Source organism: Ylistrum balloti, unplaced genomic scaffold (genome assembly GCF_031769215.1).
Source record: "Ylistrum balloti isolate Yb309-2 unplaced genomic scaffold, AGI_CSIRO_Ybal_v1 Utg371114, whole genome shotgun sequence".
Classification (NCBI taxonomy): domain Eukaryota; kingdom Metazoa; phylum Mollusca; class Bivalvia; order Pectinida; family Pectinidae; genus Ylistrum; species Ylistrum balloti.
In genome coordinates, this window is record NW_026782612.1 from 40,001 (window position 1) to 63,254 (window position 23,254).

The 23,254-nt window shown below is 34.1% G+C and overlaps 1 protein-coding gene across 1 annotated transcript in view; it reads left to right on the forward strand.

Moving 5' to 3' along the window:
- The first annotated feature begins 482 nt into the window (after positions 1–482).
- The window catches only part of LOC132560798 (selenoprotein S-like), a 34,619-nt gene continuing 11,847 nt past the window's right edge, over positions 483–23,254 (forward strand). Inside the window, exons 1-4 of the mRNA XM_060225475.1 lie at positions 483–617; positions 2,917–3,051; positions 3,507–3,613; positions 5,057–5,140. Of these exons, the coding sequence (XP_060081458.1) occupies positions 542–617; positions 2,917–3,051; positions 3,507–3,613; positions 5,057–5,140 (402 nt within the window). The 5' untranslated portion in view covers positions 483–541. The remainder of the gene's footprint in view (positions 618–2,916; positions 3,052–3,506; positions 3,614–5,056; positions 5,141–23,254) is intronic.

Sequence of the window (23,254 nt, forward strand, 5' to 3'; positions counted from 1 at the left end):
TACTTTGCTAAGACCTATAAATAACACCACAAATATTGTATTTCTCCGTTTTCAGTGTCGAACAAACGAACTATTTTTAGTGTTGGGAAACGCTTATGGTGTCCTTTCAAACAAAAGGGAAAGACTTAAATACGACCAGGATCACACAGAGGCTGGATATTGGACAAAGGAGTATACATGGGATACGAGCTTTTGCAACAGACCTCTCTACATTATCAAGAATCACTTTGTTCTGCCGGTCTTGGACATTGTATCCAGATCCTATCAGACCGGTATGTAGCGCTTACTGACGTCTTAAACCTTTAAGTCAATTTTGTTATTCGCTTATATTTACTGTGGCATTGATTCCAACCAATCGTTCATATCTTTGTTATGCATTTGAAAATTGAATAGAATGTTTACCCAAATTACAGTTCCGCATCCGTGGACCGGGTTCCGGGTCCCGATTTTACTCTTATATTTAATGTGAAACTTCCGGTGAATGACAACAACACAAATAGTAACACGTATTACATTGATTTTATGTTGAATCGAGGACATCATGGGTGATGATGTTGAACACCCCCCGAATTTGCAAAACGAAAATCCTCAAATCGTATCTGATGTATTTACTACCGGTAAGTAGCTCTGTCCGAAAGTACACCATTCACCTTTCTCGAGGTTTGCTCAGGTTACTTTCATTTTCAGGAAGATTCGGCACACTTTTATAAATTTCTTATCATTTCTTATAATTTACCTTTGATTATCAGGCAGGCATATATATCTTATCAATGAAAGAAGTACAAGTGAATTTAGGTCGATGTAATGAATCAATAAAATAAAATCTATTTTTTTTCATTTTACTAGAAATCACTAAGATATTTTATCTATTTCTCATAACAGATTTGTTGAAATTAGTAAATGTACTGTGAACAGAATAGTTCATATCACTTTATTTCAAAGCACTAGCCCCATGTAGTAGAAATTTCCCCTAGGCGATAGGCTGTAAGTCTAGATAGTGAAAGATCACAAGTTCTCAAGTCCCAGCGTGTGAAACAGGGTAAGTGAAATCAAGATATTGAAACAAATACCAAGTACCCACAATAGTGGTGGTTTTAGTCTGTATGAGAGAGGGGGATATGTAAACACATTGAAAACAGGATACATTACTAGATTAACATCTTCTAATTTGGCAAGAGGGAATGTTAGGAGAAAGTATACCATAAAAACCTGGATTGTAGTTTTTTGGAGGCAAAGCCTTGGTGAATGAGAAATGGCTGCAGAAATAGAAAGCGCAGTTTCTTGAGGGAGTGGGTCATCTTACTAATGTTGGCTAATATGTATTTCTATCATAAATTAGCCAACTAGTAACTTGGTACATGTATATCAGTCTCTATAGTAAAAGGTCACCAGTAAATCCCATGAAGTGACATAATAGGACAGGGAATTTGTCATTTCACTTCCTCCTGCTATTCATTAAAACCTAATAACAGAAACTGAGCAGATTTTTATCTACAGAATATAGTTTATTAGGTTGCCTGAGCTGAAGGTCATCATGATTTGTCTGTTGTCGTGCGGCGTTAACTTTTCACATATTCGACTTCTTATCAAGAACCACTTAATGGATTTTGACCAAACTTGGCACAAAACATCCCTATTGGAAGCCGCTTCAAGTTTGAGAAGAAATAGGGTGTGGCACCAATAGGGGCCTCACGAGAGGGGACAAGGGGGTAAAATTAGGTAAATCTTTAAAAATCTTCTTCTCATGAACCAACAGTCAGATTAAATTCATATTTGATATTTAGGGTCCTTATGGCATGGTCTACAAAGTTTTTGAATGAAAAAAAAAATCGGATCAAAAACGGCCCCACAAAGGGGCGCTCCAAAGGGTAAAAAATTCAACTTTGACCGATTTCAACCAAATTTGTTAGAAAGCATCCCTTAGTGAAGGACATATGAAATAATGTTGAAAAAAGTGATTATGTCCCCTTTGGGGCCCATAAGGGGTGTAAAAGGGGCCATATGTAAAAACCTTCTTTAAATGACTTCTTCTCACGAACCATTAGATGAATTTTGACCAAACTTGGCACAAAGCATTCCCATGGGACACCGCTTCAAGTTTGTTAAGAAAAATGGCGTGACCCCAATAGGGGCCGCAGGAGGGGGAAAAAGGGGGGTAAAATTAGGTAAATCTTTAAAAATCTTCTTCTCATGAACCAACCGTCAGATTAAATTCATATTTGATATTTAGGGTCCTAATGGCAAGGTCTACGAAGTGTGTGAATGAAAAAAAATCGGGTCAAAAACGGCCCCACTAGGGGGCGCTCAAAAGGGTTGAAAATTCAACTTTGACCGATTTCAACCAAATTTGGTAGACAGCATCCCTTAGTGACGGACATATGAAATTATGTTGATAGAAGTGATAATGTTCCCTTTGGGCCCATATCGGGTGTAAAAGGGGCCATATGTAAAAACCTTCATTAAATGACTACTTCTCAAGAACCAGTGGATGGATATCGACCAAACTTGGCACAAAGCATCTGCATGGGAAGCCGCTTCAAGTTTGCAAAGAAAAAGGGTGTGGCCCCAAAAGGGGCTCCAGGAGGGGGGAAAAGGGGAAACTTGATACGAATGTTCTACACAAGGTCCTGGCAAGTGTTTTAACTTTTTGTGGTGATTCAAAATCCAAGATGGCCTCTGTTTGGCTAAGACATTATGGACTTCCTCTCAAGAACCATTGGGTGGGTCATGTTCAAACTTGGTACAGATGTTTTGCACATGGTCCTGCACAAGTGTTGTTACATTTTTGTAACATTTTAAAATCCCCAGATAATTGATATATATTCCTCAGGTGACTGTTAAGGCCCCTTGGGCCTCTTATTAATATTTTGTTATCAAATTAGCTACCATTAAATTGATATGTGTATTGTTTTACAGTAACACAGATATTGCAGCAGTATGGCTGGTTCATAGTGTTTGGATGTCTTGTCCTGCTCTACATTCGCTCGAAAGTTAAACCAGCATACAGTCAGATGAAAAAGAGAGCAGAAGAAAGCAGGGACAAAAAAATTGGTATACTTTTTAGCTGTCAACAGTTTACTGAATATGTAGTGAATATTTTAAGGTTTATTGTAGGTGAAAGAGTATTTTCTATTCTGATACATAGTATACTGATTACTAACAAAGATATTTAAATCGGTCATTATCTTAAAATCAATATAACTAGTCCATCTTTTCCATTCCCTGATATCTAGGTTTTCTTCTCCATGTTATCTAAGACATTATCTCCATAATATGTAGGTCAACTTCTCAATGCCATGACATCTAGCTATATCTTTTATCTTCTCCATATCCAACTGTCTTGGCCATTCTCTCAGTATTAATTTTATTTTCCCTTTCAAGAATGGCATATATCAGCTTTTGTGCAATTCAATAAAATCACTTTTAGGAAACCAATGTGTATAGGTACTCAAAAAATCTTAAACGCCAACCTATTTCCTCTTGCATTTCTTTTTTGTTGTGTACAGATCCAGATGTTGCCCAGAGTCGTATGGAAGCCATGGAAAGGGCGAGGCAGAGACTGCAAGAGGAGCATGATGCAAAAGCATCACATTATGCTGAAAAACAACTTCTTGTAAGCAAGAGTTACACCCCTTTTGTTGTGAATTTGAAGTCATGTATAACAAGAACATATCATTTGTTTCTTTTCAAATATCAAATTCAAAGGTCTAGTTGTATTGCTTTAAGCTTTACAGAAATTTTCTGCAGCCTCTAAGTGTTATGCCAACAAAGAGGTCTCAGAATTGATGATTCGAAAAAAGTAGATACTTACTGGCATCTATCTGGTACCTGTGAAGAGACAATTGATTAAAGCACTTCTCAGTGTCATATACATTGTATCTTCATATATACAATAACTTATATTCTTAGGCATCACTATCACTCTCAGATAACTTGGAATTTTCATTCCCGGAAACTGAATACAGTTTGTAATTAGGTGAAATGTTGATAATTCCTCTTCAGTTTGTATGAAAGAATGATGTACATTAGGATTCAATTTTGAAGAATCAGAATGTAATGATCATTGTTACAGGCATTAGAAATAAAAACAAAAAAGAGGGTGTACTTTTACAGATCAATGAAAAAGTATTTACTTTATATCTAACCAGTTGTATATTAATCTGGGATTATTACAAGTCCTGGGCTTATTTCCAGTTAGATATATTAGATATAATTAAGTATACAATGCACAGTAGATGTCCAACTCCTCTGAAGAAAGTTGTATATATTGTGTTGGAAATGTCCAACTCTTTTATGCAGAAAATCATCTAAGCACTGCAGTGTATCAAGCAGAAATTTCTGTATACAATGTACGTAGAATGTCCGGCTCTTATATAGAAAATTGTTTATATGTAATACAGTAACTGTACTGCTCTTGGTTGTCATATTTTCTATTTAAACAGGTTTAGCTCGCCTTGCAGGAAGGGCCAAATGAGCTTTTGTCCATCCTTCCAGCAACTTTTTCTACAAATAGCTAGTAGTCAGGAACGATTAAGCTGATTTTGACAAAAGTTGGTACGAAGAATAGATGAGGGAAAGGGAATTTGTTTAGCATAAACAACATGTCCTGACGTCCTGAATATAGCATATTCTTAATATCCTTCTCCTGTGGTAATGATTAGATTTTACTCAAATTTAGTCTGAAATATTGATGGGAGAAGGGAAATCAAGTTTGTATAAAGAGTGGAAATATTGGAAATATGGCCAATTCTTTAAGATATTATTTATCCTGTAGACATGATAGGGTCTGGAGTATGAAAGGTTTGGCTGACATCATGAGGACAGATGGTTGGGATTCAATAGGAAAATTTTCATGCATTGAGTTGTGTGCTTGGATATTGAGAAGTCCTTTAGTTTTAATGAAGCAATTTCAGCCAAGAAAAGCCAGATGAGTGATACAGGCGCTATGTCATTTTTGTTGTTTTGTGTCATTGAAGGTATGTTTAAAGAATCTGCTAGACAATTGAGTGTATGTATGAAACTCAGTCTCATTTGTTGTCTGTATATGACATTACAGAAAGAAGAAGAAAAAAGACAAACAAGGATTGAAGAATGGGACAATCTCCAGCAAGGCAAAGCATATCGGTCTAAGATTAAACCTGTAAGTACACTCCTTAAAGCAAACGTAAAATATTTAAGTCTCCCTTGACCTGTTTTAAATATAAAGCTTGTGTATGGGAAACTGCATGTCATATATATTTTAAACAGATGTAGTTCACAATAACAATGAAGCATCACCCCATCAAGTTCAACATGTGACTAGAGTTTGGTTCTTCCTAGACAGGGGTAAGCTAGGAATTTACTGTTTACAATCTTAAAGATAAGAGCTTATATACAAGTTATTTTATGAATATTCACACCATATCATCATATTTATAGTCAAGGGTCACCGGTCAAGGTTAAAGGTCATAGGTCACTATTTACCATTTTTTAGTATCTTCGATACTCCAGGAGTTATTTTGTTCTCTTCACCTCATGTTATGGCAAAATTGAAGGTTCCATGTGTGAATCTGGAGGTTGCATAACAATATATTGTAATGGCTTTGAATTTAGGTGTCACTCCTTTGTAATATTCAAAAGGAGCGTATCAGCTTCTGATTAGTTATTTTTTTCTCTTAGAACTAATCCAGTTACTTCCATTGTGCCTTCAATTTAGCCACAACATGTGCCAGGGGTGTAGGGAGCAAAAGTGACTCACTCCTGGACTATCGTGGATGACTTTTTAGATAAAAACTTGTGTATGGTATATCTTTTGAATCTGTAGTCAGTTTGTGTTCCTATTCTCACCATGTCAATACACCATCAAGCCCTACATATGGAAAGGCTTTGGTTGTCACTGGTCAAGGTTAAAGGTCAAAAGTCACTGTTTATCACTTATAAGATAAATGCTTGTGTACAAGATATCTCTTAAACTCCTAGACAGATTAATTTTCACAACCCTTCTAGCTTGATTTCTATTCCTTTTCTTTTTTTAGTTGAAAGTTTAGTGTGCAATTTTTCTTGGCTTTATCTTAGCTTGATTGATATTTAAGAAATCTGTATCTACTTTAAAGTGTGGAGCTGTTTTAGTAATATGAAATGGGTTTACGCATTTGTTTAAAACCAAACCAAACATTAGCTTTGCATGCAGAAGCAAGTCTTTAGACCAGATATTGTAGAATCTAGTCGGTAAATAAACCTGGACACAAAATAAGGTTCATAAAAAAGCCAATCATCAAGCTCAGCTTCAGCCAATTACAACTGTTGGTCCTTTGAAAACTCATTAATGATACTATGGGCCTAAGGATTCATAACATAAGAAACGAATGACACAAAAAAATTAAATTTCATGATTATCAGAATTGAATGATTTAAGTGTACATTCTGCGGATAACATTGTGAAAAACCTTCATGAAAAAATTGGGAACATTTTCAAAGCTCCTTTTTCTTAGTACACAGTGTTAATTGTGAATTGTAAACACATTTATCAATATTCATGCAGTTCTACCTTTGAATATTTAGATTATAGTTTAGGGGCTATACTGTCTTAAATCTAAGAAAGAAACACTGTGTATTCAGAAACCTGGCATGATTGATAAAAATGATTAGGAAAATTAATTTAGTAGCAAAAACATCATTTCAAAGAGAAATATAAACAGGGTTTGAACACTGTATGATCCTCAGAAAAATAACATTACACTGATAGGGATAAGTGCATTTATTGGGTCATAAAAAGTAATGACAACCTGACCACATAGATAGCCAACAATCACAGTTATGATAACTAGATCAATGCAAGAACCAACAAGAAGAGTGTACGACAACCAGATCAGTGAAATGGCAACAAATAGTGTTTGTGATAACCAGACAATTGCAGAGCCAAAGTAGAGTATAGACTACCAGACCAGTAAAATGGCAACCAAATAGAGTTTGTGATAACGAAATCCATGTAGGGCAGAAGAGTAGAATATATGAAAATCAGACCAGGAAAAGAGCCAAGAAATAGAGTTTATGATAACCAAAGCCTTGCAGAGCCAAAATGAAGGTTAAACGACAACCAGACCAGTAAAAGGGCAATATGTAGAGTTTATGATAACCAAAGCCTTGCAGAGCCAAAATGAAGGTTAAACGACAACCAGACCAGTAAAAGGGCAATATGTAGAGTTTATGATGATCAATTTCATGCAGGACCAAATAATATGATATATGACAACCAGACCAGAGAATTGGCAATTAAACAGAGTTTGTGAAAACCATTTTCATGCAAGGCCAAAGAGTAGAATATATGAAAATCAGACCAGGAAAAGGGCCAAAACATAGAGTTTATTTCAACCAAATCCATACAGAGCCAAAGTAGAATATAGAACTACAAGACCATTAAAATTGCAACCAAATAGAGTTTGTGATAACGAAATCCATGCAGGGCCGAAGAGTAGAATATATGAAAATCAGACCAGGAAAAGACCCAAGAAATAGAATTTATGATAACCAAAGCCCTGCAGAGCCAAAAGGAAGGTTAAACGACAACCAGACCAGTAAAAAGTCAATATATAGAGTTTATGATAACCAATTTCATGCAGATCGAAAGAGTAAAATAAAAGACGCCCAGAAAAAGAGCCAACAAAAATGTATGTGATAACCAGAGTAATGCAAGAGCCAATCTGTAGGGTATGTTACAACGAGACCAGTATATGACAACCAGATTGATTAAAGTTTCTAACAAGTAAAGGTGTGACAACCAGGGCAATTAACTGCAAACAGGTCGAGTGTATAACAACCAAATCAGTTTAAGAGTAGCAAGGAGAGAATATATCAACGTGGAGGATTCAAATTAGTCTAACTGAAGGGCCACCAAATAATATTTTTCATTCTACCACCCGTTTCCCTTTTAGTTCTATGTATAACTAGATGGGAGTATATCAGGCTATGAACGCCCACCTGGTCAAGCGTATGAATACACACTCAGTGGTCAAGGTGAGACGTCCACCAAAAAGTATTTTTGGTTGATATAAAGCTTCGCCTATACATTTATATCATTGATACGCAAAAATGTAGTATATGAAGCTGTGTACTGCAATTCACAGTCTGTATGAATTGATGAATCTAGTTGTCTCTTAGGTTATCAAAGCTGGCCGCCAGTTACTGTCGCTTCGGCATCGATATATATATAGACATATCCGATGATTTTGGACTTCAGAAAGACCTTCACAAAATTTTGCAACTTAACAAAGGGATCATATTATAATAGAACAAACTTATTGTCAAACATGTAATTTTGCCACAAAATCATTATTTTCGTCATAACATACTAGATCACCAAGTTGTCAACTTCGTCTGCTACACTAGACATCGATCTGATTGTCCAAATTACAAATGTAGAATATGTTACAAACAAAATGTCGTCACTTACTGACAGAATTTACTTCCATTTTCCGTGATAATTCTATTCTGAAAATCCACTTCACTTCATAAAAACGTTAATAATTCCCGGAGATGTACTAAACGCTTCGTTTCGTAAAATCTGTACGAGAGCCGCATCACTTTTTAATGAGATTTCGGTACGCAATGAACAACTGCTTTTACTTCAAATGAAATAAAAAAATAATGTTATTATTCAAATAATTACAAGAGTGTACACTTTTATATCAATAATCAAGTTAAATTTGTAACTATACTATTTCATACAACTGCTATTAATGATAACAAGAGGAACTATATAATTACGACTCGTGTCGGATTTTAACTTGCTGACGTCAGTATTTGGTTCAGCGGGATATTTAAACAACGTTTGCCTGGTTTTTGTTTTGATTTTTTAATAGATATTTGAGAATGGAAATATAAATAATAAACCGGAAGGAAGATAAATATGCATGGCGCCCTCTATATATCTTCTACACGGATACGATTAATATCATATCTCTACCCCATCTGGTTACAGTATATCGTTTACTGGTATATGACATTGAGGCCAAAGAAAGGGCCACCAAAATAATACTGTATATGACAAGCAGACAAATTAAAGAACCACCAAGTCGTGTATATGACAGACAGGTCTATTATGGAACTATTAAACTGAACATGGTAATGACATAATTTGGTCTCAATTCCAACTTCTTTGTTTCTTTTCTTATTTCTGTAACAGCTGCTGTTATCACTTCATGTTGTTGTATATCACTTTTTGTTCTGCTAGAAAATGTTCTTTTTGGTGGTCTTGGAAACTTTCGTTGTCCATGTTTTTCTTCTCTCTGCTGGATTACATTTTTCCTTGACTCGAAAAAAAAATCAAATCTTCACACGATTACTTGTAATCATAAGAGAATATCACTTCATAAATCTTTATTTTGTTTTTGTGTATCGAAAATAATCTTCATGGACCCATAAAAAGATACAATGTACTTGATTTAGGTGTTATTGTGACATTTTGTACTTCAGAACCTTTATCGTCGTTTAAGAATGCGGGGGACACGTGTGGGATTTTTACCTTACAAAGCAGGTCTAAAATTCTGCGGTGTGTGTTGCTACTGTTCGGAGCATAGGTTATATATTGTACACTATGCTACTATGCATGTATTCAGAATGTGAACGGCCTTTGAAATCGACATGAAATAACGTTACGATTAGTATTTACACGAAGTTTACACAAATGACGCGCAAGAGTAAATATCAGGAGAATCAAGTTATGACTTAAATAGCTTTATACAAATATTTTACCCTTCTAGGTCTTGTCACTGATGCAAAATGCTTACGATTTTTGAACCTTGAGAAAAAAAATAGTTTTAAAATTTAAGTATATGTGCAATGTGTTACAACCATATGTATTTCCGTCTCTCTTTTTCTGTGATATCCGTTGACCATTCTGTGTTTGTGGTATGCCAAGGTTCGTAAGAGCTACAGAACAACACCAGGTATCTTCTAATACTGTAGGGGTTATACAGCTACAAACAGCGAACTTACCAGCTTTCATTACCTGGCTTTCTGCAAAACATTTTGTTTAGAAAATAACGATCAACTTTCTGTATTAACACTATATTCCTTCCGTTGTTTATAAGACCAATTTATTGGGCAATTAATTAGAGCTCAAATTTTTCATCCTGTTGAGAAATCCTGGATGGCTTTTGTGATCGCTACATACCTATAAACTGATTAATTTTTTTTTAAAGTTGATCATATTTTCATTTAAAAAAGTGGTCACGGCGTGATGGTATTCTTCAAATTCTTCTAAATATGATTATAAATTCATTCACATTAATTGGAAAATTCATAGGGCTTCTGTTAAGCTGAGAACGTTCATCTCGATATATAACACTCTGGTGTTGTGTTGCAAGCAATGCCAATATTCTAAACGAGTACGAAATTAAAGTAAACAACCATTTGGTAAATAGTGATACGGAAGGAAGCAATGGCGAATAAGCCTCGGCTCAGATTGGAAGTTTTAATACAGTTTGAGAATACAATGCTTTAACCTGGTAAGATAACGTATAGAAATGTTGTACATGACACACAATGTACAGAAATGCATCAGCAAAAAATCTAGAGCATTTTTTAAACGATTACAAGCTACCGTCTGTGTTGTCAGTGATCGAAGAAGAAAAATAAATATAAGATATCTTATGTCACACAGATGTTGACCGGAACAAATAGTTTAAAGGAAATTTTGTGGCACTGGAACATTCAATTGGTTAAAAAGAAAAGAATAGAAGAGACAAGGAATTCATGAACTTGAAAATAATGATTTTATTTCCTTTTGACTTGTTCTGTTGACCTATATTTTCTTACAACTTCACAAGACACACGAATGAAAAAGACCAGATAATGTACTTAATGTCTTTATCTTGTGCTCTTTGACGAATATCACTACCACTGCCATCATTTGGTCTTCAATGACAAATATGAGTAATCTCAGTTGATATGAAAATTCATACAGCACTGAATATGTCTGTATTGCGTTTATCATATTTCTGAATGTTTAATATGTATCTGGTGATTGAATTTTAATGATTTCTTCTGTCTTCCTTCAGGTTATGATTATGAGATAATTAGTTTTCAAAACTTAGGTAGAGAGAAATATTACATATATACTATAGATAAAGCGATAGCCATACAAACAGATACTTTCATTTTCATTAGTCTTAATCAGATCGCATTTTCGTTCCTTCATGCAATGGAAAATACACGAGAAGAGTAAAATGAAACAACGAAAAAGACTAGATAATGTATCTTATTATTAAAGTTCATTCCTTCTCTTAGAAACGAAAGGACAGCTTAAAATCCCATCATAATAGAATTGTCTCGGTCAGTGGTATATTCTCATTTCAACAGTCTGTATCGTCACCATGGCATCTGACATGGCTTTGAATGGCATTGTTTGCTGTATCGGTAAAGTACGCTATCACTAGTCATATCAGCACCTGTATAAGAGGAGACGAGAACAGTCTTTAGCCGTATCTGAACAGCTTTGAAGATGCTGAACTTCCGGCTACATTACTAATGTCTTCTTGTGGTACAGATACATATCCTTGGGCTGGCATCCAGATAAGGTATCGTGCGCGTTTGTTAGGAGGATTCTGTAAGTAGGGTGCAAATTTTGAACCATATACACTTGGAGGTGCTAAAAGGGAAAGTCCACTGCGCCGTTGTAGTTTACCAACAATATAACCAATATTATCTGATGAAAAGGGTGTTTCGACGTCATCATCTGTTGCCAGGGTTTCTTTAAGTGCTATAGATATCGTCACTGCGGACAGGATCATGATGGCACACTGTAGGAGGCTTTGGGAATTCATTTTGGTCTGGAAGTAAAAAGTAATCACATTAGATTGTATTTGTTACTTTATATTTAAACAACTTTATATAAATAATATCAGCTGCTCTTGGTTTCCGCTAGATGTCTTTCTGTGCAAAGACAATTGGGAAAACAATCGAATTGTTACCTCCAGGCCATATTACGCCTGATCAAAGACACTAATCCTTGTCGTCTAAGTAAAAGTTGCCTGCTTTGTCCGCCGTGTCATGAAATTATTCGACATGTAAAAAGTTGTAGATCAGAAATCAAGAAAAAATATTAGAATAATAAGAATACCAAAGAGAACATTGGAAAAGCACAATGATATTACGGCCGTGTACTCTGAAAGTGTATGCGTCTTTCGATCCATCTTGAATCAATTCAATTCAATGCGTGATATCGAATCCACCAGTCCTAACACCGAAAACAGAACTTAACACCACATAGAGGATACCTTATGGTAGATTTTGAAAAGGTTTCGGAATCATCTTGATATGGTGAGTGGTATTAAAGCTATCATTAATCTGGCTGAGAGAATACAAAGTATTGGCTTAAGAGAAGACCTCTAATTTGATTTATTAGAATTCATTCAGTGCAATAATGTGTTGTTTATTCTCTTAAAATACTAAAGTGTGGTAGTTGATTGAATAATTTGAAGCTAGTGAGTGTAGCATTTCTCTCTTTTTTTATAATCAGAAATCACAATTGTGTAAAGTCAATCATTATTGAAGTTGTATGTTTTATAGAAATCAAAGTTGTTTAATAAAGGTTTTGTAGAGCTATGAAAATATCATTAAATTAATGAGCGGTCGTAATTGATGAAAGCTTTACAGACGATAAAAAATAATGTCACAATTAAAAGATGTATATGTTGACACCAATTCATGATAATACACTAGTGTTTCTAACAAGAAATAACACAAACATTCGTGCTCATTTGTTGTCACACAGTCAGGTATTATTGAAGACTATCTGTTTTCATTCACCTTGGGGTATTGTAACTGATTTGTCTAAGCTAAATTTATCTTGCTGCACTCATTACTTTCATTACAGATAACAATGTGGTTTATTTACTAATGTACTATATATGGTACAATTATTTTGGTGAACGGCTGTCTCTTGTTGTTGTTTAGATAAAAACGAAACAATACGAAGTCCAACATATCAACATAATCATAATCCAAAATCGAATCAATAAAATTAGGGCAAAAACAACGTATTTTTCATTTTTTCAATGCCTGCCGTCGAATTCCTCTTTAATATTATTAGGGTAGGTCTTTACAACAGTGAGAATCTTACTTTGGTTATCGTAACTTTCTTGTTGACAAGGAAACGAAGTTGATTAGGATATACGTAGAATTCTTGTTCACCATAATATAATAATATAATTTGATCAGCAATTTCATTACCGGAATGAATTTATATCCAAACTTGAAATTTTATTGTTGTTATACTCTATATGCTGTATGTAACTAAAAAAAGTCCTGGTATATTCATTATCTCCCCAGCTTTTGTGAAACCTTTTGTTAACAACTAACACCACGAATATCTAATTATGATAATACCAAGCTATAGAAAACCTCTCTGCAGTTATATACTGTTAATAGTTTTCAATTTTAAATTCGTGTACAGGTATCATTTTGACAATTTGTGTAAAATGATTCAGATATCAGTTTTACGCTATAACTAAAGTTATGATGATTTGCTAAATTGTTATTTACAAGGATGTCGTTCTGTGAGTACGATGTTTCATAGTTTTATTAAATTTTCAATTCTCATTAAATCAGAAAAATGAAATCACGTGCTTTAATACAATAAATAAGGTTTTTGCCCCATATGTCTTCAGCGATTTTTGGACCGATTTATTTGAAGTCTCTGTTGTCGCCAGATTGTCGGTCATGAGCTATATATATAACACAATTAAGTTACCACGTAGGCAACAGTGTAGGCCTACTGAGGTAGCAAAACAAATCGTAAATCGTCTGAAGATTTGAAGTGAAAGCGCTTTGTTTTACTTATCAGACGTGCTTCCTATGATTTTGATACACATGTTATCATTATAATATATGTTTAAGAGAGCTATAAAATCAACATATTCCCGTTGTTCCTATTACACCCTGGATGGTCGGATGGCGCAGCGGTTACATATATGCCTTTCGCCTAGGTGACCGCGATTCGATTCGCCGACTGAACATGAAATGGTCATCTGTTCGAGTGCGTGGGGTTTCCCGGTGTTCTTTGGTTCCTTATTCTAGCAAGATCTTCCACGTGCATCCATTGGGGCAAACAGAAGTAATTATTATCAGTTGGTTTAAGTTTTCTTTCTCGAAATTGTTATAAAGCAAAGTTTATCTTGTATACTTGTTACATTCGAGGATATAGCATATCCGTTTGATCTCTGTTTAGATATGTATGTCTTGAGTTGTATTTGTCTAAGGATACCACTATAAGAGTGCTAGACGGCAACAAAAATATTGATATAAACTTACCTGGCCTCAAACTGTTCATGGACAATATGTTTTTTATACTACATAACTAAATTAGGAGGAGGGTGGATTATACTGTTATCAGCATTTCTGTCGGTCTATGTTATACATGATATGTTGATGTGTCTGCCTGACAACCAGTAAGTCACGTCAATTCTTATAAAGAGTTATAGCCCTTGACATGATGTGAAGCGTGCAAGGTCATATTGTCAAAAGCTACAGATGCATGACAGTTTTGAAATGGATAATCATCTCGGGAATAGTAGCTGTCTTGTATAGAGAGTTTACATATACATTTTAAAAAGTATAGGCATTGATGCAAGATACACGTTGACAAACTTCATATGTTATCTGGGCAAACAACAAATGTCACATATGCACAGCAGTTCTGAAATGGTCATTACTCTCAGAAAATACAAATACGTATTAGAGACTTGTAGGGACCTAGGACGTGTCGTGAGAGTTTATGTGGGAATAATCAATACTTTCCTACCCAAGTTTAGAAAATGGGCCTTCAAAAGCATTCGGGTGAGTTGTACACTGTACCATACTATGATTTGAGATTTATGTATTGTTCTATCAATCCATAACCCAAAAACGGTTTAAAACATCTCAGGAAAAGCATGTTTATCCAGCGAGTAATCAGTAACGGCAGAACTTGTTAAAATCAATGTTGAAGTGGCAATTTGAATCAATTTATGGTCCTCCTACTTGTTGAAAAATTGATCATTAGTTGGTGTGTGATGAAGTGGGAAAACCGCTAAGTGATGCAATCTGCCACGTGCGTTGTAACCCACCTAATGTTAATTATCAAAAATATGTATCACCATTTTCTTCTATTCTTTAGGGAGATGCAATAGCTTTTATCGGTAGATGTGTGAATAGCAGTTAGTGTTTACTTCTTGCAAATTTCGTGTTTTCATCGTCCGAATGTATAAAGCGTATTGATATGTTAAATTTTACTTCTACTACAATCAGTTCCAATACAACTCATTTAGAATATAATAAAAAAACCAGTTACAAAATTTCATAACAATACCTTTTATACAAGATTAGAACCAACAGAAATGAGACGCCTCTTCCAGTGTGAATTTGAAATTAAACGAATAGTATAGCATCATTAAAACAATCTGTATCACAAATGATTCGTCCAGATAGGCTTTATGAAAGATGTTAAGTATTGATGTGTTGTAATAACATAAAATAAGAATTGGCTGAAACGCATGTCAAGATAAACATGAAGATGGAATACTCTTTATAAATGTTTATATCGTCTTTACCATGGCTGAAGACAATTTTATTGTCGTGGATATGAACAAGTCTAATTCGGTTATTGACTAGCTTTATAAAGTTGAATCGTCTGAACGTGTGTTATAATTAGAGTACAGAAGACTGCTTGTTAAATAGTGTGAGGAATACGCAGATAAAGACATTCGTTTAAAAGGTCTGACAAGCGTGCCTTTGTAATGACATATTTTCTTTAACTGTGTTTACGTATTGACATTTACGTTATTTTTGCATGTATATTCCTTTCAGATCGCGCAATATAGATTTTAAGAATCTCTCGCTGTTTTGTGTTTCCAAGATATAATTTCCTTTTGGAAATGACACCTCCTTCAATCCAATTTCAAACCTTTTAGGATCGCCGTAGCGGGGTTTGTTAACTGCGGTGTATTGACGGGTTTTCAGGAAGGAAGGATTTTTTCGTGATTGCAGTTTTCAAAAACAAAATAATTAATTGTACCGCAGATTGATTTGATTTTCTTATGTATTCTAGAAGAATTGTCGGACTAACTATGTTTTTAAACCAAATTTTCTAGCAGTTACTGATAACGATTATAATTTATAGATGGTTTTCGATAATCACCGAGGTTGTATATTTGTGTAGGTTTTCATTCGTATGGCCTTTAAGTATTTACCTATTTTTATGTCTTCTGGACCTATATTCAACTTTCCAAACTGTCAGATATTTGAACTGCCATTCTCAATGAAAGTAAAGCAGAATTTATTTTAAAAAATGAATTTCACGTCACGTCATAGATTAATTCAATGTTGGTAATCTTAAAACATAATATACTGGTACAGATGAAATTTGTACATAAATCAGAATGTTGAATATAGTTTAAGTAGCATACATGCAAAACAATGGTCGTAGAATAACTTTCACGTATCTGTTTTCGAGTAATAGTAGAAATGTTAGATAACGAAAATTTACAGATAGGTTAGTGTTAAATGTTTGTTATATGGTCGATTGGATAGGATACTTGGGTAATGATCGTAAACAGAAGGTTAAAATGTAGTGATTCCGAATGCAATTACCGCATGACGATTGTCTACAATATACAGTATCTATATAATGTTAAGAAGGTTTAAATGAATATAACCTGCAGCCTGTAATTCTCGCGGGAATGGTATTTTAGTTATTTCGCGGTACCTTATCTTGACCACGAGTGTTTAATCCATGAAATGATGAAGATACGTGAATAAGATGCTCTTGTACATCCAGATCATGTTTTTGCTCTTTAAATATCATTCGATCGTCTTAAGAATCGCCCTTGGAAATTTTACCAGATTTACTGTATATTCATAACTATCCAATTAAGTGAATACAGAAGGAATATACTGATATAATGATGTCAGTACATATCAGCAATATGATATTGTCTGGAACATCACACTATATTACGATAAACGTAATTGTCTTTTTACTTAATAATTGTATCTGTTTATGAGTTTTTGAAATCTTAATAAACACCTGTTGCATACACGATTTCAAAATGAAAAAAGAATCAACAAGATCTACTCACCACTTTCCTTTCTCCTTATTTTCAGTGTTCAGTCCTTTAACTACTTGTTCCTCCAAGACAGGAAAGCCTCTTTGTTTCGAACACGATAACGACACCCAATTTATTCATAAGTCCGAACACACCTAACATGAATAACCGAAAGTCACGTGATATTGTAATGAACGTTCATTGGCTAACTAAATAATATCCCACGCATTCCTCTTGCACGGCACCCTTCCCAAATGCCGCTGATCAGAGTAATTTGATAATTTTCTCTTCAGTGTACGGATGCTCCTTGTACGAGCGAAATGAGTATCAATCGCAACTGTAATTAATTTTGTCGGAATTATAACATTCCTATCCGAGACATTAATGATGCTGTCAAGATGACGTAGTGTTTTAGTAGGTAATCACAACTCCGGCTGTTTTCCAGTCAATAACTCGAGAACATAACGTGTGTACAGAGACAGGCGGATAGACTTATATCAAACAAAGATGTAATGAGATTACAGATGTAATCATATACCTTAAACACTTTAAGGTATTCTTTTCCTTCCGTTTGTAGAAAAAAGAATACCCTCCGTGGTACTAATACATAACTTTAAAATTAATTTTAGCATTAACGAGTTGATTTTATATAAATGAAAATGAAATGATACGGAAGGAGATTACCTGAATTTATTAATGCGGGGATGTATTGATAATCTAAAATCATGGACAAATTGAAAGTACATTTTAAATTACCTGAATTCGTTAGGTTTCCGAATTTCGTTTTAACTCGAAAGATCTCCTCAAATTACTTCGCAAACCCTTTATTTATTATTTGAAAGTTAATGATGATGAGTTAAGTATGATTATGGATACACTTGAATCTGTGATAAACAAAATATATCTGTAACAAAAAGAAATATCTCATGATTGCCGTTATATGTTTTGTGCCTAAAATGATAAATTCTTAGTTTCGTTCCATAAATCTCAAATATAGTGGAAAGCCACGTAAGATCCTTTTGAATACTTTCAAATTTATGTACCATTTATATGATATTACCTGAACACCACGTTCGATATACAGACAATACTTTTCTGTGACATTGTATTAAAATGTATTATTACTTGTTTGTATTTTGTAAATATACTACGGTATATCGTATAAAGTTAGTTTCGTAAAAGTTAGAATTTTCTATCTCTCGAATTAGGAAAATGTATTGATTTTATGTTTGGGAGCTCAGTTCTCCAAAGACACAGTCCTTTTAGAATAAAACACCATTCATTGACCCATGTGAATTCCTCTGTCGTTTTATCCATTAACCACTGGTTGCCGATGTTGCTACACCGGAAAAACCTCATCATGTGACCTCATCATGTGACCTCATCATTTTGACTTAGTTGTGACATGTAGAGAGCTTCGAGATACTAAACTATAGCCATAAACATATGCATGGGTTATCAACTTTTCTAAACATTCCTGTCTTTATGGGAATTAGTTGTACTCAGGACAGAATGTACAAGAGAATAACACGTGTTTATAATTATTTAGATTGATAAAATTGAAAAGCTGTCTCGTTCATATATGACTTCTAAGTGATATTAATCTCTTAAAGAATTATTAATTTCCTTTTTTAATAATGTGTATTTGTTTAATCGTGACTCTGTTAAAACCAAAGATGAAGTGGCAAATAGGCCTCGCACACATCTCAAATCCATTAGCAGACATACTATATAAATGGTTACAATTGGATACAATATAGCGATACAGTATAGCGAATGAAACTGCATGAGATAGCTGTCCCGTCCATTTTGGTCTTTTGAGTGATAAGTACATCGGATTTACATTGTAGGTACAGATGACAAAAGCGGTTTAGCATAACGCCCTTCTAGTTTGACTGGATATGTTGACATATGCTTTATACCATATAACAGGTTTCTATTTCGCGTGCATTTATCTTCATTAAATTCGCGATTACAAGCAATGAGATCGCTTACTAAATCCGAAGTTATAAAAAACCATTAGGAGTGAAATAGCTGAATAGTCAAACGACTTTTTTAATCAGCAAACAGAGACGCTGTGTGAAATGGTTTCATGGAGACAGGCACCAAAGTATATGTGAATTGAGATTAAATATGTTTATACACATTATGTAACTGCTGTGTACCTATTACGATGGGCCGTTTGTCGTCGGAGCTTTTTGAAGACTATTTGTGATATTTGGTGTGTGTTTTTTCATAAGGTAATCACGAATAGTTGGCATCGTCAAAATCATACCAGTGCCTTGTTTGTTTTTTAAATTGCGTAATTAATCTGTCGCAAAAATAACCTGTTGTACGGTATTTAAGTATGAAAAGTATCTTGGTTGATGTATAAGTAAGATATTGTTACTCTCAGTATACTGAATTGTTTTCGTCACTGAAACAAGTTCACCCACATATGGATCAAGGACTGATTAGTTTTGAAGGCTGTAATTGATTTGATTTGAGGGACTCCCAGTAATAAGTTCGTTCCAATCAATAAAAGTGATGTACTTATGTTTGCAGGAACTTCAGGTGTGAAAACAAGTTTTATAACATATTGAGGTATTGGACTTGTCGTCTTGTATAAAGTTTTATAAAACATTACGGTACTGGATTTGTCATCGTGTAGCAAGTTTATAACACAGTAAGGTGTTGAACTTGGCATAATGTAGCAAGTTTTATAACACATTAAGGTATTGGACTTGTCATAATGTTGCAAGTTTTATAACACATTAAGGTATCGTACTTGTCATTAGGTAACAAAAAACCAGTACTCTCAAGTTTGTTTAAAACAAACAATAAAAAGTGATAAATGACGGATGTTTGCCCGCAGATCCATAAACAGTATTTACCCAGTAGTGTTTTGTAGAGGGTAGTTAGCGTTGTTCGAATAAAAGTGGCTTCGAAATGTGTTTACCCGAAACCTTGAAGAAGAAAATGATATTGATAAATCTGGAGCAATTGAGAGAATAATAGCGGCCATTTCTCTTAGAATGTAGAAAAACATGACGAGATTAATTACCAACTGAATAATGAAAACAACGCATTCAATTAAAAGTAACATATCGATGCTAGGTTCGGAGTGAATCCTCACGAGAAAGTGACATTGCATATTAGTTAAAGTTAAATAGAGCATGCTTTTGTTTCCGGGATCGCAAGAGAGGAAATATTCCGATTTAGATTTTCCTTCTTCATATTTCAGTTTCACTCACTGAAATATCATCTCTGTATGAAGTGAGATGGAATCATGGTAATATTAGAGAAAACCATAATTGATCGAGTTTGTTAATCTTAAGCAGATCTGCATATTTAGTTTCTGCCAAAGATGTTGAAATACAGTAACAATATATTCTATATAGAATTATAACAAAATTGTTTTCAAATGAACATGTATTAAAAATGTTTTGAAATACTTGATGTTGTGGTAAAAACTGCTCTTGACATTTATGTATAAATAGGTACCTCTTGTTGCAGGACAGCCCAACAGAAAATATGTAATTTAACAAATATTATGCAATTATCATTATCATTTTTCAGAGTCGTTACCATACTATCTTATCTGTTCATACATTAATGTTGTAAGCTGAATTAATAATAAACCTTTGCACGACAGAAAAGAGTATCTAAGATTTTGTATAATTTTGGAATAATCATCATTCAGTCGATGAATACTATAACTGTCAATTTTCAAAGGTTAACGACTTTAACGATAAGATATAATTAACTATTTGCAAGTCGGACCCTGAATTAACAGTAATACAAAAATGTGATGCCGATTTCACTATTTCTAGGCCCATAGTGTAGAAAAGATGCTGACTAATCTTAAAAGGTAGAATAGGTTGCAAATATCTTTACTTACGTTCAACTGAAGGCTGTATACGTGTATACAACTTGAATTAGGTTTGCTATTTTGCGATGACAGCACTGCGTAATATTCCAACACTAGGAATTGCTTTCGATTTTTATTTTAGATTTTGTTAAATAGAAGCTAAACAGCTAAATCTATTATAGAACTTAATAATTGACAGATGGCCTTTAACCTACAAGACGTTGGAATAATACTGATGAAGTAACCAGACAAGCTCATGCATGATCCTGGTCGTCTACCTTAAGGTATCAACACTTGTACGGAATCGATCTTGGTGAAATTTCAAGGCTTCATTAATTCGCTGTGCCCATATATATTATATATAATCTACCTTCGAAATAGTTTACGTAATTAATTGTTATTTGATATGATTATTAATTCTAGTTACATCGAAGTTGATTTCACAATTACAAAACACAAGGTTTAGCATTTTTTGAAAAAAAAAAAGATGAAAAAAAACCTATACATAACAAAAATGAGTGTTATCGTGACCTGTTTCTACCACTACCGCGAAAGCCTGTATTATGAACGATTTATTCTAGGATTCCCAGGTAGTTAATTCGTCGTTTGCAAGTAATACTACTGTTATAACATACTTGTGTATCAGGAATTTTCACTGTTCTCTGAAATTCAAGATAAATGAACTTGGGTGTATTGTACAATATTCGAGATTGTAGATGGTAGATACTGGTGGTGGACTATTAGTCGCGGATGTATACATAACTTGCATGCAATATTTTAGTTCATTACAATAGTGGCACGGTTCAGAATAAACACATAAGCTACAATTATATATAGCGAGATGTACTAAAATTATCAGAGATATGAAATTTACGAAATTTTCTTAAAGAATAGGTTAATGCACTTCACCATTTAGCTCTTGGCATTTATTTCGATCACTTTCGATTTTCCTAACTTGTCACCTAGGTTTCAAATTTAGACCCATAGCATCATTACCAAGTCCTTGAAGGATGAATAAGCTGTATGATGTAGTATAATTCATTGTTTGGCTCTACTCTACCTTATCATATTTCTATTAAAATGTCTTATTCACTTGTGTCTTTTGTACAATCTTCTGAAACTAAGGGACATATTTTGTATCCATCTTACTTCAAAACTAGAGAATTTGGTTAGTTTGAGTAAATAAAAAACAGAACGATATAAAGTGTTTTATATGCAAAAGAGTAGAAGCTTACACATTACTACCATCATACCCCACCCCTTTTCTCTGTAGAAAAGCATAAATGAAGATGTAATCTTTATTCTAAAAATGATAGCCACAGTGCCTCACAAGAATAACCTTACAAAACATGTCTCTCAGTTAGTCTACTCATTTTATATGCATTTAAACGCACACTTCTTGGCTGTCCAAATTATATCTTGCAGATGTTAATGTTATCCGGATAATTTACTCTGAATATACTCTTACACATGTTTGTCCTAGTTTGATTAAATTCACTTTTTAAGGAAGTATTTATACAAAATATGCAGAGGAAAATACATTGTATACACTGACCAACAGTCCTTGACGTGAACCTCCTCTACTCTTATAGTATACAATATACTGCTTTGAACAAGATCAAATTTATTTTTGTCTAGTACGCTGGATTTAACTCCAGTGAGCTTTAGTGCAAAGGCTAATGAAATTCTAGTACAGTATGATGCTAAATTCAGTGCACAAGGTAGTGAACTTTAGTGCATTACAATTTTAACTCGGTGCACATGTTAGTAAACTCGAGTCCACTTTTTTTGTGAACCCCAATGCACTTGACAACCAACTTTAATCTCCCAACTGTATATATACACACAAGGATTGGAATACAAATTACATTTATACTTGGATGCATTGTGGAGTGTTTGACACGTCCAGTACATATATGGTGCTGAACATGTCGCGTGCGGTATTCATGTAACACGCTCGGCATGTTGTTGTAGTATTAGCCACAACTTTAACGAACTTAAGGATGCCAACATAAGTAATTATCTTATATCATCAAGATGACAGAGTTTTGATCACAGTTTTTGTATTTGTGTTTTATTAACGATGAAGGAATATTAATCATTCTTCGCTTTGATTGTTTATCTTACATGAACACCAGAATTACTATCAGACCCCATGTAACTTTTATAGCATGTAAGCTTCATGTTTAATCATAAACAATTGCAATTGATACGTGCTAAAAACTATCGTAATCTCTGAATATGTTTCGATATCAATGAAACAGGGCGATTTAATTCTGATGAAGGATTTCCCTTTGTTACTGAAAATATTTTGCTTATAATATAGGATTAACCTGTCACTGCT